The sequence below is a fragment of the Ursus americanus genome, chromosome 15 (assembly GCF_024610735.1).
Source record: "Ursus americanus isolate L20-20 chromosome 15, mUrsAme1.1.p, whole genome shotgun sequence".
Lineage (NCBI taxonomy): Eukaryota > Metazoa > Chordata > Mammalia > Carnivora > Ursidae > Ursus > Ursus americanus.
The window spans coordinates 14,668,621-14,686,992 of NC_142141.1; the positions used below are offsets into that span (position 1 = coordinate 14,668,621).

General features: G+C 36.1%; 1 protein-coding gene across 2 annotated transcripts in view; it reads right to left on the reverse strand.

Moving 5' to 3' along the window:
* GABRG2 (gamma-aminobutyric acid type A receptor subunit gamma2) overlaps nt 1-18,372 on the reverse strand; it is a 158,979-nt gene that overhangs the window by 88,128 nt on the left and 52,479 nt on the right. The window contains exon 1 of one of the 2 annotated variants that reach the window (XM_045792051.2): nt 11,602-11,890. The exons of the other annotated variant lie outside the window; for it this stretch is intronic. Within the exon in view, the coding sequence (XP_045648007.1) occupies nt 11,602-11,708 (107 nt within the window). The 5' untranslated portion in view covers nt 11,709-11,890. Of the gene's footprint in view, nt 1-11,601; nt 11,891-18,372 lie in introns of those variants that run through there. 2 annotated transcript variants of the gene reach the window in all.

An 18,372-nucleotide genomic window follows, 5' to 3' on the forward strand; every position in this document is an offset into this window, starting at 1 on the left:
GTCTCCATTTTGCATAACAAATATATGGTATATTATCTACAAGTCTAGTTAAGACAATTGGATCTTATGGTAGAAGGGGAGTAATTGCAAATATTTAATATGGCAATAAAACAACCATATTTGTATTATAAGAAGTCATTCTGTAGTAAAACTACTTTTATTTGCAGATAACAATATTGTATATAAAAAATCATAAAGGATCTACGAGAACTACCAGAATAAGTTTTAGAACAAACACCACAGGGATATAAAATATACAAAATAAATTGTTTTCTGTAAAATAGTAACAAACATTTAGAAAATAATTTAAAAGCATATAATTTGAAATAAGACACAAAAAACTTAAGAAAAATGTACAAAGTGCCTACATTGAAATACACAATAAAATAGAAAAATTTAAGAACACCTGAACATATGGAAAGATAAACCATGTCCATGGATTGGAAGACTTAACATTGTCAAAATGTCAATAATTTCTAGTTTGATTTATATGCTCAATACCATTTCAATAGACACAGCAAGACATTTTTGTTTTGTTTTGTTTTTGTAGCAGTAGACAAATTTACTGAAAATATGTAAGGATATAAAAGATGTAAAATAGACAAATCAGATCTTGCAAAATAAGAACACCTATGATTGTATTTCCTATTCATTGCCTGGTTTCAAGATTTACTGTAAGGCTACAATGATCAAAGTCACATAGACTGATATACAAATAATCTAGTAGCTCAATGGAATGGAATACAGATTTCAGAAATAGACCTAGACATATGTTAATAACATTTTGACAAAGTTCAAATGAATGTCAAGAGGAAAAAGAAAAGCTCCTCAAAAAATGGGGCTGAAGCAACTAGATAAATGTAGGGGGTAATGAATCTCATTCTCTAACATACTAAATGAAAATAATAAAACACTGAGATGGATACTAGAGCTAAAAGAGAAAGCTGTAAATACAAGCCTCTAGAAAAAATATGAAAAGATTTTTTGCAATTTGGAGGTGGCAAATGTCTTAAGACAGAAAAAACACTAACCATAATGGAAACAATGACAAATCATACTTTAAAATTAAACATTTTGCTCACCTAAATAAATTAGTAAATAGTAGGAGCAACTGGGTAGCTGTCGGGTGAGTGTTTGACTCTTGATTTCAGCTCAGGTCATGATCTTGAGCCCCAAATCAGGCTCTGTGCTCAGCGGGGAGTCTGCTTGAGATTCTCTCCCTCTCCTTTTGCCCCTCCCCCCTCAAGTAAATGACTATTTTTTAAAAATAGTAAATAATAAACCCAAAGACTGGAAAAATATTTTTACTACCTCTGACAAAGGATTTTTATACAAAATTCATAAAGTACTCCTACAAGTCAACAATAAAATCAATCAAAACAAAAAAACCTGAGGTCCACCTGGGTGGTTCAGTTGGAAAGCATCCCACTCTTGATTTAAGCTCAGGTCATGACATCAGGGTTGTGAGATCAAGCCCCACACTGGCTATATGCTAGGCATGGAAGCTGCTTAAGATTCTCTCTCCCTCTCACTCTGCCCCTCCCCTCACCTGTTCACACACAAGAGCCCCCCACAAAAACAAACAAACAAACAAACAAAAAAACTGAATAGGTACAATTTTACTCCCACTATAATGGTTTAAATCCAAAAGACTTTAGTTCAGTCTCTGCAGTGTCCCCAGTGATCCTTATCTTTCTGGTATTCACACATTCACCTAAACCTTTCCCACTATGTATCAGGATTGTTCTGTGTTACTAATACCACATAGCAGTAGTGATAGTACACAATTACAAGATTTTATTACAAAAGTCTGTGGCTTCTATCTCAAGTGCTCTCTCTCTCTTCCTCCCTCTCTTTGTATCTTTCTTTTCACTCCACCTCTCCATCACCATGGAGTGGCCGCCGGTGAAGGAAATGGAGATTCCTGCCAATATAGTGGTGAGCTTGAGAATGGCTTGTCCAGCACCTTCAGAGAACTAGAACCCTGTTCAACAACTTGATTACAACCTCATGAGAGGTCTTGAACCAGAATCATCCAGCTAAGTCACTCCTGGATTCCTGAGTCTCAGAAGCCTTATAAGATATGGCTTGGCTTTGGGGTTTTTTGGGTTTTTTTTTTTTTTAATGTTTTGGATAACTAATGCAAACGCAGATAATACCTAAAGTTTTAAGGATTTGCAGCAACTTTAACTGTCATACATTAGAAAACTGTTCTGATCATTTCTTATAAAAATAAATTAATTCTACATCCCAGCAATTCCACCAAGAAAAATGAGAAAAGGGCCAAAGAAACACTTGTACAGTAATGTTCATGTCAGCTTTGTCCAAACTGCCTCAAATTATATGCATCAAGAGGAGAACGGGTAAACATGTTATTATTCATACCATGGGATTCCCAAAAATAAAAAGGAACTCAATATATGCAACATTATTGTGTCAAAAACATTATGTTTAGCAAAAGAAGCTAGACACAAACTGTTAATTTTGTCAATGTAAGCTCTAGAACAGAAAAAAAAATAGTCTTGTGAGAAAAATCACAAGTGAGACTATCAGGAGAAGCGAGGAAAAGGAGACTAGAGAGGTAGTTAACTGGAAACGAACATAAGAAAACCTGCAGGTGTGACAGAAACTAATATATATTGAAAACTCTGTGTGTGTGTGTGTGTGTGTGTGTGTATGCATCTGTATATAGAAGCGGTGGTTATACTACTGCATACATTTGAAAAAATTTCATCTAATTATATACCTAAATTCTGAACAGTTTATTACATCTCAATTATGTCTTTATTTAAGAATATATTTGAGGGATGCCTGGGTGGCTCAGTTGGTTAAGCGTCTGCCTTTGGCTCAGGTCATGATCCCAGGGTCCTCCTATGGAGTCCCGAGCTCCTTGCTCAGCGGGGAGCCTGCTTCTCCCTCTGCCTGCCACTCCCTCTTCTCTCTCCCTCTCTGACGAATAAATAAAATCTTAAAAAAAAATATTTGATAGGAGAAATGTCTCTCTGCTGTGTGGTAAATTAATAAGACAGCAAAACCAGCATCAGAAAGGTAATTTCACTGACTGATTTAGTAACCTAGGTGACAGATGATGTTGATTTTAATTCTATGATCAGACCTATTAGGCACAAAGGAAAACGAAGTTAGTCATGACCTTGAATAATAAAATATCAGCTTGGATTGTCTCCTTCCTTTTTACTCTCCAGATTCAACCCATTGCTTCCATTTCAAATCTAATATAGATGTTGCCATTGAGAGTAACAACACAGGTTTGCTCTGAATAATAGGTTGAGTTAATTTTGCTCAGAAACTCAGAGACAGTGGTTTCACACTATCTCTGGAAAAGATCCTTATTTGCCTATCATTAAGGATGCCGTCTTGAAGAAGTTCCATGTGTCAGCATTTATTTTCTTATTATACTGGGATCTAATCTACGTGTTAGAAATATTAAGTTTACAATAATGATCCAAAATGAATGACTGGTATAGGGATTCTAAAAACTTAGGTAACTTTCCCCCATTTTCTTATCTTATACAACTCAAGGTAGGGGACTGAAAAATTAGAGAATTTTTATTAAGAAACCCTCTCCTGGGGCACCTGGGTGGCTCAGTCATTAAGCATCTGGCTTCAGCTCGGGTCATGATCCCGGGGTCCTGGGATCGAGCCCCTCATTGGGCTCCCTGCTCAGCGGAAAGCCTGCTTCTCCCTCTCCCACTCCCCCTGCTTGTGTTCCCTCTCTCGCTGTGTCTCTCTCTGTCAAATAAATAAAATCTTAAAAAAAAAAAAAAGAAAGAAAAGAAAAAAGAAAAAAAGAAACCCTCTCTTGTACTCTCCCAAAATTCTTATTTTAACAGGGGTGGAGAAGATACTTCTGCTTCTAGGACAATCCCCAGGAAATAATGACCTCATAGTAGTAACAAAAACAATAACAACGACAACATATAAGGGATACTTACCATGGGTAAGGCCCTTATCATGTATCCTATCAATTACTACTCAAACTTCTGAAGTATTATTATCTTCCTTTTTATTTTCTTTTTGTATGAAAAGACAAAGGCTATATGAAGGTAACTGAGGGCCAGAACGTAATGTTAGGGATAGGAATTTAAATTCTGGTCAAGTGTGGCTCCATAGCTTATACTCTTTAAGGACCACACTCCACTGTAGGACCTGTTTCTTGGCTTGTTTTTGTAGGCAGCTATAGATGCTAAACTTAGAATGAGATACTGCTCGGAAGATAAAAAGGTTTTTCTTTCTTTCTTTTTTAAAAGATGCCAAATTTCAGGGAAAATAAAACACAATTTTCATTATTTAATTAAAAAATAATTATTAAGCATTTTTAGAGGCAAAGCACTTCTCTAAAAGCCTGGGTTATATAAGTAGACAAAACAGTGTCTCTGCTTTCATCGATCCTGGCTTCTACTGGGAGGAACAGAAAATAAAAAGTAGAAATAATAAACCAGTAAGCAACATAGTATAAAATTATCCACTTAATTACGAAAGCCCAAAGTATAAGGAAGGATAAAACATAGATGAGAATAAGTGAAATCGTTGAGTGTAAGGTTGGATGTTGTTTGGAATATTACACTGAATGTTCAGTATAGGCCTCATTGGGAAGCTAATATTTGAGCAAAGACTTGAAGTGGGTGAATTAGCCAGTGGGTATTTCGGAGAAATACATCGTAGAGGGAACAGAATATTAAATATACTTTCCCTGTTGTTATCATAACCAATGTCTCAGAACAGGGAAAAAAAAACAGGTGAGGAGTGTTAGACTCTAATTTAGTACAAATGTGGAAGGCTGCCAAAAAGAGGCCGAACTTTCTAGAGAAGGCTAAAAACCAGTTGTGGTTTTCTTTTCTTTCATCCACCTTGTCACCACATAATTGAAGTTTAAGGATTCGATTAGAGAGGCATTCTTGTATAAGAAGTTTATTGGCCTATGAGTAGAAAGAGTTGTACAATTTCATATTCCCTCCTCCGACAGATACTTGCACCACCTCTAGCTCAAGACAATTAAAAAAAGAAGTCAAGAAATCCACTCACGGATGTCTACTGTGATGGAAAACTAACAAGCGCAATTTTTATCTTTACCCCAAATAGAAAACTTCCATACCTGCTTCTTAGTGCTCTATGAACACAAAGTAGATAGAGAACCCTTAGGTAAATATGCCCTGTATTCTCTATAATCTGAGCAGTCCAAATGACTACTGTAGCCTGATTCTTTCCTGAAAGAATCTAAAGGTAATAGGCTGGTTTGAATAACACTAATAGTGATTCTGAGAAAGACCTTCACTTCCAGAATCTGACAGACAGTTCTGCTGAGTCCATCCGTCAGTCCGTGCATGCTTCTTTCCTTCCTTCATTCCTTCTCCTAAGCTAAATGGATGTCAAAAAACAGTTACGTTGGAATCATCTTTTAAAAATTGTCTATTTAGTGAAATAATGCTAGCAGAGAATCCGGGTGGATGTATTTTGGAGTGGAGCTGAGGGGTGTCATTCTGACATCAGCCATCATATAGCATGACTCATGTCAGGGAATAGTGCAATGCTGGAGGTCCTCGAAAGTGGAAAGGAGAAAGAGGGCTATCTTCATGGAACCCATCCAACACCCCCATTAAAGAATAACTCAGCATTTAGGTATCTGTCACCCAGATAACACAACTTAAGATCTTTCTGCTCCTTTAATTATCTTCTTTCCCTCCTTCCAATCTCACAAAAAAGAGCAACATAATAAGAGAGAAGGAAAGGCCTAACAAAAAAGTATAGAAATAGTGTCAGACTAAAGAAATCTTAGGTTAAGCCTGATCAGAGAATAGAAGAAAAAAATAAAACAAAACTCAATGGGAGATTGAAAGATGAATTTAGATGAGAGTTTAATACCTAAAAATGAGATTATTCTAAACACTCAAATGAATAGAAAATTTATGGGATTTACCCTAGATATTGTCCAAGTATGGGGAAAAGAGATTCAACAGATGAAATTTGAAGAGAAATGTATTTCTAGACTAAACCTAAGTGCAGCATGTTCAATAAATCCGTATCATCTAATAAAAGACATGAAATTGAAGATCTACAGAAATCATTAGAAAAAATGGAAGATGTAACGGAAGCAACTATACTAAATATTAAAGTAGAAATAATATTACTATTTCAATATCTGGATAGCTCTATCTTCAGTATATGTATATATATTTTAAAGATTTCATTTATTTATTTTAGAGAGAGATAGAGCACAGGCATGCATGCACACACACCCACAGCCCTGAGTGCGGGCAGGGGGCAGAGGTGGCACAGAGGAGGAGGAGAGGAACAGGCGGACTCTGCACTGAGCATGCAGCCCCACGTGGGGCTCAATCTCAGGATCCTGAAATAATGACCTGATCCAAAATCAAGAGTCTGAGGCTTAACTGACTGAGCCACCCAGGCACTCCTATCTGCAATATGTAAATATTTATAGTTGACATTTTTAATCACCTCAATCATACAAGCAACTGCTTGATTAACTTTGGCATGCGATAATATCAAAGTACATAAGCTTTAATTTTAAAGGAATATGAAGTTACAACTAGAAATTGGGGATTCACTTTCTTCTGAGAATATTTGCTTGCACATTCTTATTCTCTCTCTAGTCTCATGAGTTTGATAAGGAAGATAGGATGATAGCTGTAGGAAATGAGATATGGAGAAACTAAGGCACTAGTTCAAGTCTTCTTGAATATTAGTTGTAGAGCAGGATTAAGCCTCTCCTACCCACATTCTTAGGGCAATAATCCAAACTACACAAGTATAACCAGCCCTGTTCTCTCCAAAGGTAAGAAAATACTTGGATTGTTCTGAGATATAAAAAGCCTCTACAGTTGACTTTACTGGGAGGGTTGTTATTCATTTCTCCCATATTCTAGAGAATAAATATCCCTTACAAAAAAATAAAAAGCCTTCTTTAAGTCACACATTAGTGGCTTAGAGTAAAAATAAGATTTAACTCCCAATCATATTAATCCCTATAGTATTATGATAAGAGTGCAAAATATGGTAATAATTCTATATCATTATAAAAATTGTATAACTCTATAGATAAAGTGCCACGTAAACGCTAAATAAGTAGCACTGATATTACACTCTCCACCCATTCATAAGGAAAACCACATGAATACCAAATAACATAATAGTGGGGAAAACAAGAGTGCTTTTTAAGGAAAGATCCTTTATAGTAATTGAAACCCTGCCATGAACTCAAGTTTGGTTGTAGAACCAAAGACTGCGTAGTGAGACAAAAATATATTATCTGTTCCCCTTCAACCACAAGTACGTGTCATTCTAGCAAAGCCTACCTGTATTTAAACTGTGAAAATCCTGTCTTGGAATGGCTAGGAAATTATGACAGTGACAAGAAGCCATAGACCTACTATCATATTTACAACAAAGATTAAGTTAGTCTTTTTTTTTTTTTTTAAAGATTTTATTTATTTATTTGACAGAGATAGAGACAGCCAGTGAGAGAGGGAACACAAGCAGGGGGAGTGGGAGAGGAAGAAGCAGGCTCATGGAGGAGGAGCCTGATGTGGGGCTCGATCCCAGAACGCCGGGATCACGCCCTGAGCCGAAGGCAGATGCTTTAACCGCTGTGCCACCCAGGCGCCCCATAAGTTAGTCTTAATTGCAATTTGAAAAATTCTTGACATGGAAGCAAATTTTCAAGTGTGTAGAACAGAGACCTCAATCATTAAATAGTCTGTAATTCAATTATTTTGAGAAGTTTATTCTAAATGAAGTCTAAGATATCTGAGAGACATTTCCATAACTACGCTAAAAGCCAATTCTTAAATTCCTGCCTACAATCTAAATGTCTTGTCTAGAGGGTGGTGGGCAGCTGGATTCTGAGAAACACTGGGTGATAATATTTCTTTTCTCCCCCCCACCCCAGGTGGATGTTTACCTCAGGGTAGATTATTTGAAATGCTGTATCTACAACTACGCAATTAAGCATGCTGAGGAAATTATTTTTTTCTAGATAAAACCAAGTGGAGCATTTGGAAAGATAGGACAGAGTCAGGTTGTATGTAGAGATTAATTCTGTTAATTAACAGGGTTAGAGTGAAGAATCACAATATCCCCTCTACATGAAAGAACATAAAAACTATGAAAGAAATTGGTTATGGGATAAAAAACTTTAGCAGCTCACAAGAAAAGTCTCCTGATGAATTTCTGTTCAGGCAACAGCTAAGAACAGAAAATATTTATGAATCTTTAACTCAGTTTTCTTTTTTAAAATTCAGTGCTAGCAAGTGAAAGTAAGGGTTACATTGAGGATCAAAAAGTCAATCAAATTCATCTCCACTCAATCTATCCTTGAAAAAAAAAATTCTTTGTTTTAAAAATCTTTTATTCTAATAGAAATGAAAATACATGTACTTTTAACACTTCCTATTTATTCTGAAAATTTTTCTGTTGTATCTCTATTTCTTCTTGTTAGCATATTTTTACTGACAGAATGTAGTTACATTGAAAGAGTTTATAAAATTGTGAGATTTGTTTTAAAACCTGTATGGATAAATAGTCGTACATGGAATGTATGTAGTTTGTGAATATAATTACACATTCATACGTATATACATATTTTATTTTTTCAGCCTATGTTCCCTCACATGAGTTGCATTTATTTAAGTTCTTTATAGGTATTCCTTATCCTTTAGTGGTTGTATAATATGCCCACTGACATTCAAATAAAAAATTCTATATGTGAAATTGACTCACTATGCTCAGTTGAATAATGAAGTAGCAATAATCAAAGCACTTGTAAATATTAAATTTGGTGAAAAATAAACTTTTGAAAATCAGCAAAGTAAATACCACTCTTCTTCAATGTGTGGTCTAGGGTACTTGTCGAAAATGAATATTCCTGAGTTCCATCTCAGACATAATGATTCAGAATCTTTCAGGAATCTCCATTTTAACAAGTGTTCTGGTGATTCTTTTGATAGCACTATATACGAGATACAGGACAGTTTATATAACTTTGAGGTTCAGAAATTAATATTTCACACATAAGAAGAGATATTAGCTATTAACGTCCTCACTTCAATGGTATATATCTTTCCTTGTTTTACTTTTGTATAAACACAATATAATAAATTTAATCAATTTAGTAAAGGAAAAAAATTATTCGTTGCAGTTATGGAAATGAAAAAGTCAATGAAATGTTTTTTTGAATTCCTCTTCAACTTTCTAGGTGCCTCTACTGCCACTATTTACCCAAAAAGCCTCTTTCAAACTGGCTCCCAGGATCCCACATTTTCCCAGATGATTTTTGTCCTTCTTTAGAATCAGCTTTAGACATCAAAGCTTCTATTTCCATCCAGCCCTATTCAGCCACTCAATTTTTTTTTTTATGGGATTGCAGCAACTGAAACTCTGATCACATTCTCTGCACTAAACTGCAATGACTCCATTCCCTCTCATTACTGAGAAAACGTGAAAATCCTATTGGAGAGTTTACATGACACATAGATCCCATTATTCAGAACTATTTACAAAACTCACCTAGGCTAGTATGCAAAGAATTAAAAATTAAAATATATCACTAAGTTTTACTTTTTACATAATACTGGAAAAGTCATGTGGCAACGAAAAGACATCTTAAACATGATACCATTATGAATGATAAAATTACATATTTTTCATTAAAACAAGGACACTGGAGATAAATAATAATGTATTCATCTATTTAGCCAAAAAGCTGTTTACTAAGATAGACATGAGTAGGAAGGAAAGACCTATTTCTCTATGCCCTCCCTAAATTTCAATCCACAGGTTTCATAAATGCTAAGAATATGAGAATGATTTTCTATCCATAAGCAACTACCAACTCACTAACTTCTGAAACAAATTAAGAGCTACACATAACATTAAACAGAAAAAATATATGTGCAAATTTTAAATAAACAATGCTTTTCCTAAGATTCCACTCAAATGTACTGCACATGAAACATTTCCAGTTAAAGGCTGTTTCCACTTTTGAGAAAACTATTTAATCTCATACTCTTAATGAAAACACATTCTATTTTAAAGTAAAGGAGAAAGGTATAAAAAGTGCTGAAAGAATTAAGCAGATCCTGTCTCTGCTTAGAAACTCAAAAAAAAAAAAAAAGCTTTCACACCTTATTTTCCCTGGGTCTCTTCTTAATCAGAAATCTGCATCTCCTGTTACCTACTCTACAGAATGGAGGACCAGAGAAGGGAACTAGAATTTTTAAAATAAAATAATAGTTTAACCCCTATCCCTTTTATCTCCTTCTGTTACAACTACTACATAAGAGTGTCAGCTCCCATGAAAACCTTAAGGCAATGGCTTGACTTCTTCTATAGCTAGTTTTTTATCTTCTTTTTTGGGGATGGGGTGGGGGGTATGAAAGTAATTCTTCTAGAGTTTATTTCAAAATGACAGTATAGAAGAAAGCAAGAAATGTAAATACTCAACCTCTAACTTGCCACTGGTCCTGGCTGGACATCCCGAGGGACTGTGTCTGTGTGGTGCCACGGGCTGTTTTGTGTAGATAAATAATGACCTATAGGTGGAGGAATATCCCCTGATACTTTTGGTGCAATGAAGTTCAAGAAAATTTAGGTGCAAAACACTTCAGAGCATACACTGGCTCAGGGTTTTGGGGAATTCATCTCCCCCCTTCCCATCTTTTCCATTTAGTGCAGCAAGGCTTTAAGGCATCAGTGCATAACTTGACAATTCTGGCTTAACATTCACCTGGTTCAGCTTATTTTTTCAACCCTGCAGCAAGACCAAGTCTTTTCTAGTCATATACCCTCTATGCATTCATCAACTACATTCTCACCCCATGCCCCCTCCCATCTTCAAGGAGGGGGTAGGGAAATCAGAACAGGGTTCCCAGAGGTCATTAGTGCTCCTTGGCTCCATTGGCCTTCTGCCTGTACTATAGGGATGTTCTGTATAGAATTAGATATCCTATGGGGTTAGATAAGCCTCTTTCCTTTTGGCCCTAACTGAAACTGCTGTCCCTGGTGCTGAACCATGTTTGCCCATCAGGAAACCTGCTGCCAGGTCAATGGGGCTGAATAGAAAATCTGGCTGACTGATCTAAAGAATGCCCAGGTACAGGAGCAAGCAATACTTTGCTGTACAGGAACAGAAACCCTCACCCCCCCACACACACACACAAACACACACACATCTCCTGGGTGTTCTCCAGGATCCCATTTGCAGTTTTCTCCTCCAGACCCCCACCCAAAACGCCTCCAACATGGCCTCAAATGCCGGCTTGTATCAGCACAGCCCACTTCGACATTAGATTGCAGTATTATCAAAATGCTACTCCCCAAACACAAAGTCTTTATGACGTTAGCTTTTTCTACTTTAAAACAAAATAAAATCCAATAAAAAATAAATAAATGAAAGTGACCTTCCTCTTTCTTCCCTCTCTTTTCTACCCTATATTTTCACATTCCCCTAAATTATAACCCCATATCCTAGACCAGTGTTTAAAATCTGGGTGGTCTCCCTAGTTCCACATCCCCACCCCCTCCCCCACCCCTCCGGAACAAAACAACGCTGAAAACGGCAGATCTTACCCGGGGTAGAGCGATAGCAGGAGCAGAATCCACACCGTCATTTTCTGTGAAAATACAGGAGTCGAGTAGTCTGAGCTTCCTGTGCTCCATATATTTGTCGAACTCATCGCTTTTTTTTTTTCCTCCTCTGCCTCTAGTCTCTTGGTTGCAGAAGAATCCCTCCCCTTTGTATTATTATTATGCTTATGATCTGATGGTGGCTCCCCCCACCTGCCTCTAGTAGGTCCCGTCACTGGGGAGCTGTATTGCCAACAGCTTTGGGAATTAATATTCAGGGGGCAGAAATAAGATCAGCACAAACGCTTGCAGATACCATCAAAGCGTCAGCTCTGGGAGCGGCTTCCAAGTCTGGGGGAATAATGTATTTGAGGCAGGGGGAGGGTACAGGGAGAGACGCACGCCGAGACAAATAAGGGAGAGAGAGATGCGCGCACACTCTACACATACTCATGACCCTCACGCTCACACATACTCTCCCAGGTCCATCATTTTAGGTCTGTTTATTTGTTTGCTCTGTTTTCTTTTCTTTTTTTTTTTTTTTTTCTTTTCGAGTGGGAAGGCAGGGCTAGGGTTGTGTGTGTGTGTGTGTGTGTGTGTGTGTGTGTGTGTGTTAAAAGAAATTTTTAAAAAGCTCAAGGAGTCTCTGCGCGATTAACTACCACGCAGATTAACTATGAGGTCAAAGTGGAAGAGATGCTCGCCGCTGCAGCGCGAATTAACACATGCGTGGTGTCTTCCCAGCGCTTTTAAACTCCTTACTGCACACACAAGCATGGAAGGACCGACTTTCATGGGGACAAGAGATGCCTTAACAAGCCAGTAAACTGTATCACCAATGACAGAAGGTTTGTCTCATCAGATCTGCCAAGAATCCTTATTAAAATCATGCAGTCTTAGAAATCATGGTTACACTGTGGGGGGAGGAGGGGCAGACAGTGGGGGAGGAATGACTTTCTCTGTAACATCCTGTAGGGAAACAGATATGATGAATTTTCAATTTGAATGAAAGGAGAAAATATTGATAGAATTAAAAGACATGAAAAAATTCCATGCTCCTCAGGGTTCAGGCCTCCCTTTGCTGTTCCCCATCCCCAGTGAAAATATAAAGACACAAACTACTTGAAGGTTGAAAAATATAATTGCACTGACAGCTGCTGGAGAAGAGAATACAAACCATAAAACAGGGGCTGCTTTTTGAAGAGAGTTGGATGAAGGGGGGATGCTCAAGAGAACATTTAACAATATGAGGAGATTTCTATTTGCTGTGTGAGGATTGACTTTTTTTGTTCTGCTTGGTGACAATCCTGAAAATTTGTGGGGTGGATGAGTCGTGTTAGCATGCTTCCTTCTTGCTTAGAATGTTACCATGGATACTGATACATGGGAGATATCCCTCTGTGCCATCCTAGTTCATCTGCCACTGAGGAAATCCCATTACTCATCATCATAAAGAAGAAAGTGAAAGAGTGTTTCAAGTTTTCTGCAGAATCCAGACCATAGCAAAGATGTACATGGAGAAATACAGGTGAAGAGGACAAATCAGACCCCTTGCTGGTACATAGCAGGGAGTCATTTTCAAACCTGTGCCTTTTCTACAGGAAGAAAGCCTTCCAGGTAGGGAACTTGGGTATGGAGTCCAGGAGGCAAAGAGAACATGAAACCAGTAGGTCCACACTCCATTCACAACCCAAAAAACTGCCCAAGGACAGCAGAATTACTAGCAGCTCCGGCTAATGATGGAAGTTGAGGAGACTCATTCAGACAAGGAAGCAAACAAGGCCAAACAGACACACCTGGAATCCTGCACGCCTTTAAAAATCTGCCTCACTTTACGGCATTTGAACAAAATCCAATCAAAACAACACTATTCACAGGCAGCAGTCAATGGACTTCTTTCTATTGTGATTAAACTAGAGGGAGAACAAATGTAAATCCCTGTCTTTGTAATTCTCTTGCTCCTTGCTGCAGCTGTGAGGAACGTTGACCCTCCTTCATTTACATTTATTTACAAAAAGATGCTGGGTTGTTAATAGCTGTATCTTTGTTTTTAGTGAAGGTATTCTACTGTATTTGTGTAGGCCAAGGCCCAATGCCTACCAAAACCAGGCCAGGGTGATAAATGAAAGAAAAGGGCTATTTTTGAATCAGTAAAGTGGTGGAAACCATACACACTTGCTGAGTGACTACACCCCATCGAATGGAGTTGCCACTGCTCCGTTCCAGTTAGAGTTGCCAGAGTAAATGGGAATAAAATTATGTGAAATATCCTAGTTTATAAAACACAAAGGAGGACACACCAAACACAGGCAGGCCATTAGGTTACAAATGCTGTTTCATACCATGTAAAAAGTTGATGTGACAATTCTGTCTTCTACCATACAGCACATCTCCAATTTTGCAACATAAGTTTTTTTTCTCCAAGTTTAGTGACATGCATATTATCCTGGAAGAATGAATGCTATCACATTCACAAAGTAGTAATTCATATACTGATCCCTTACCGGTATCACGATGATCTCCATAAATTCGAATCTATTTTAATAACGGAATACCTCTCCACATATTAAGACAATCCATGGAGGAAATTTTACCTTTTATAGTTATTTGGGTACAATTTTACCTGCACTATTTCTGGCTAGACTGCAGCTTGCCTCTGTGGACCTTTCCTGTCTAGTGGGTGCTCTGAAAAAAATTAATGTATTTTTTAAGGTTTTGCAATACATATTAAATTTACTGGTACTTCTAAGACATCTTATCCACTAATTTTTTTCTAATTTTTTAAATTTTTTAATTACCTTTTAGTTACATACTTAAGAAAGTATGTTTATAATGCATATTTAAATAACCGTTATGTGGTTATGTATGATGCTTATACTTTCCTTGTAAATAATATATGTATTCATGTGCATGTATTTATATTAAAATTTAAAATTTATTATAAAATAGAAAGGAAAAAACTACCACTTGCATCCTGCCATCCAAGCAAGCCATTCTCAATATGCTGGAGATTCATTTTGCAGTTCTTTTTCCTGAATAAAGTTTTATTTTTACTTTTAATTTGACATATTATTTCTTTTATTATATTATTACTATGCTCAAAAGTGAATTATGAGGTCAAAATTGGATCAGTTTGGTTGTTGATACCAAATCTCTTATCACTTGGGGAATTTTAACATATTACTTAGAATCTAGTTCTGATAATGATGAAATTGGCTAGCCATCCTGCATATAATAATTTTAAGTGGTGGACAAAATATAAAATAAACTGTGTAAAGTACTAGAAAACTACCAAAAGTAAGCAGAGAGTGTTGAATATTTGACCACAGAAAGATAAACTGAACTGGAAGAGATGTAAGAGTATGTGGCTTTTCCACTGAGGGCAGTTAAAGGTTGACCAATTTTTCCCTCTTTGCTGTGAACTTGCCTAGTATTAGCAGGGGAAGTCCCAGCTTCCAGCAAAACCCTCAATCCCAGAGGGACAGGATGGCTAGAATCCGAAGGCAGCAATTTTACTGGTTTGAGATTTAAAAGGAGGGTGTGGGGCTGCCAGAGCCTCTCACACTGAGGGCAGAAATCACAGAAAAGAAGTAACAGCAAAGGGAGGTAAGACTCTAAATCTGTATGCAAATTTCCCTTAGATGTTTGTTTTTGGGTGGAAGGGGGAAAAGAAGCCAGGAAGCCTGGAGAAAAGCAAAAACTGAACGACTAAAAAGGCTGAACCAGTATTCCAGCTGCCACTCATCACAGGGGACACCGAGTTTTGAGTCAGAATCCACCAAGTTAGAGGATCATAATAAATACCTTACACTTTCCTTAAAAACCCTAGAAGGACCATAGCCCTTCTCTATTCTAGGACTAAGGCTTTGCTCTAAACCTAAGGACAAAACTGAAACTAACCTGAAACCAGTATAAGCTAATCCTGCACCAGATGACAGTCATTTGCTAATAACTTAACTCCTAAAAAAAAAAAAAATCAACATTCTTTAGAGGATTAAAAATCAGAATGTCAATAATATATAAATTGTATTGATACATGGTAAAATTCTTTAATGCATGGTAAAAAAAAAAAAAAGACACACGAAGCACAGGATAATAGGACACGTATTTTTTAAAAAATAGCATTCAATATAAACCAACAAAACCTGAGATGCAATTAGCAAATAAGGGATATTCAGTCACCTATTTGAAATAGTTCAGTGACTTAAAGGAAAACATGGTTATGATGTTTATGTGGTCAATGAGTGTAGAGTAGGGACTTTCAGCAAAGAAACGGGAACTCTTTAAAAATGGAAAATTCTAGAACTGAAATGTATGACTGCAAGGAAAAGCTTATACATGAGTTTTAATAACAGATGGCAATTGCAGGATAGATGAAATAATCAGTAGACTTGAAGATAAATCAATAAAAATTATCTAACATAAAAATCACAGAAGAATGTTGAAAAAAAGAAACTTAAAAGAGCTACTAAAAACCTGTGTGACAATATCAAGCCTCCTAATGAGGTAGTGTAGAAGGAAAAGAGAGAATAAAGCAGAAACATATTTAAAGTAATAATGGCCAGAAAATTTCCCAAAATCGGTTAAAAATATTACATTAGATCCAAGAAACTCAGTGGACCCCAAGCAGTGTAAATATAATGAAAACTACTTCTGGGAACTTTATAGTCACACATCTAAAAACTAAAGATTAAATGAAAACTTTAAAAATATTCAGAGAATAATGAAAAATTAATTGCTAAAGGCTAACAATGCAATGATGGTTGACTGATCAAAACAATTAAGGCCAGGAAACAGTGGGTGACATCTTTAAAGTGCTGAAAGAAATGTATACATTGAATTCTATATCTAGTAAATGGATCCTTCAAAATTAGAAGGAAAAAAAAAAGACATTTTCAAATAAATGAAGGCTGAGAGAATCTGTCACCAGCAGAGCTGAGATAGAAATACTAAAGTAAATTGTTCAAGCTGAGGGAAAGTGATACCAAATGGAAACCCAGATCTATACAATTGGAAAGCATTGAACATGGTTAATATTTGAGAGAGAAAAAAAAAACACGTATTTTAGTGTGTTCCCTTCAAAAGAGACCTGGCTTTTAAGTGCAAATAGTATATCAGCTCTTTTTAGAGTTTATAACACATATATGTGTAGTAACACGAGGTATCCCAGAGCTGGGGTTAAGTTATACTGTTGCAAGTTTCTTCTATTTCATGAAGTCACATAATAGCAACTCTGAATAGACTTTGATAAATTAAAAATGAATATGGCGATCCTTAAAGCACCACTGGAAATAACATAGAAAGGTATAGCTAAAAATCGTTAGAGAAATTAAAACCAAATACTAAAAAATAATTCATAAATGAAAAAGGCATCACGAAAAATTACAGAATGGGGAGAAAACAATGAGCCAAGGATACAAATAGCAAAATGCTGGCTGAAAACAGATTAAATAAAAGGAGTATTAGAAAAGATAAAGCGCCATTTCTTATGACAAAAGGATTGATTCATCAAGAGGACATAAATATTATAAAATTTTACACACCTGATAATAGAGCTTAAAATGAAATGAAGCAAAAACTCATAGTAGAAATAGATTTTCCCACAATCACAGTTGGCAATATTAAAAGTCTTCTGACTTCTCATTCACAGAACACTATACTCAATAATTGCAGAGTAAATTAACAAATGTACATACTTTTCAACTGTTCATAAAATAACCCTCAATAAATTTCAAGTTTTGAAAGCTTACACTGTATATTCTCTTACAACAGAATTCAGTTCAAAATCAATGATAGAAAATTTCCAAAAATTAAAAAAAATTGAACAGTATACTTCTAAATAATTCATAGATCAAAGAGGAAACCACATTTGCCTCAAAACAAATGAAGAAAATACAACATCTCAAAATTTGTTTTGTGGAGCTAAAGCACGACTTGGAGGAAAATTTTTAACTGTCAATATATAGAGAAGAAAAATTAAAATCAATTAAGCTTCTGGCTTTAAAAGCTAGAAGAAGAATTGAATTAATGAGCTCTACATATACGTAGTCATTTGATTTTCAATAAAAGTGAGGCATTTCAAAGGGGACAGCTTAGTATTTTAAAATGGTGATGTTGGACCAGATAGGTAAATTTTATTTTATTATTTTCTAAGCAGGCTCCATACCCAACATGGGGATTGAACTCACGACCCTAAAGTTAAGAGTCACATGCTATACTGACTGAGCCAGCCAGCACCCCTAAAATAGGCAATTTAAAAAACAAACAAACAAAAAAGCAACCAAAAAACCTTTGTCTTTTATTCCATCGTACATGCAAAAGCTAAAAATTACAGGTTTTGGAAAGAAACACTATCATCACGACTTTGGGGTAAGCAAAAATTCCTTAGAGAAGGTATAAAAATTTAGCATAAACTATGACATTGATAAATTGGGACTTCTGTTCATCAAAAGATTCTACTAAAAATAATGAAAATGCAAGTCGCACACAGGGAGAAAATATTAACAATGAAAATATCCAGTAAAAAACTTGTATCCAGCATACATAAAGAAATCCTACATCTAATTAGAGAAAATGCCAACAACCTAATAAAAATGGTCAAAATACTTGAATAGACATTTAAGGGAAAAATGTGTATCTAATAAGTACATGAAAAGGTCCTCATTGTCAGCATTCATCAACAAAATATGAACTGAAACCACAATGATACCTCTTCATATTAACAAAACTGGCAATACCAAATTTTTTGAGCGTAGAGAGCAGCTAAAATTCCTA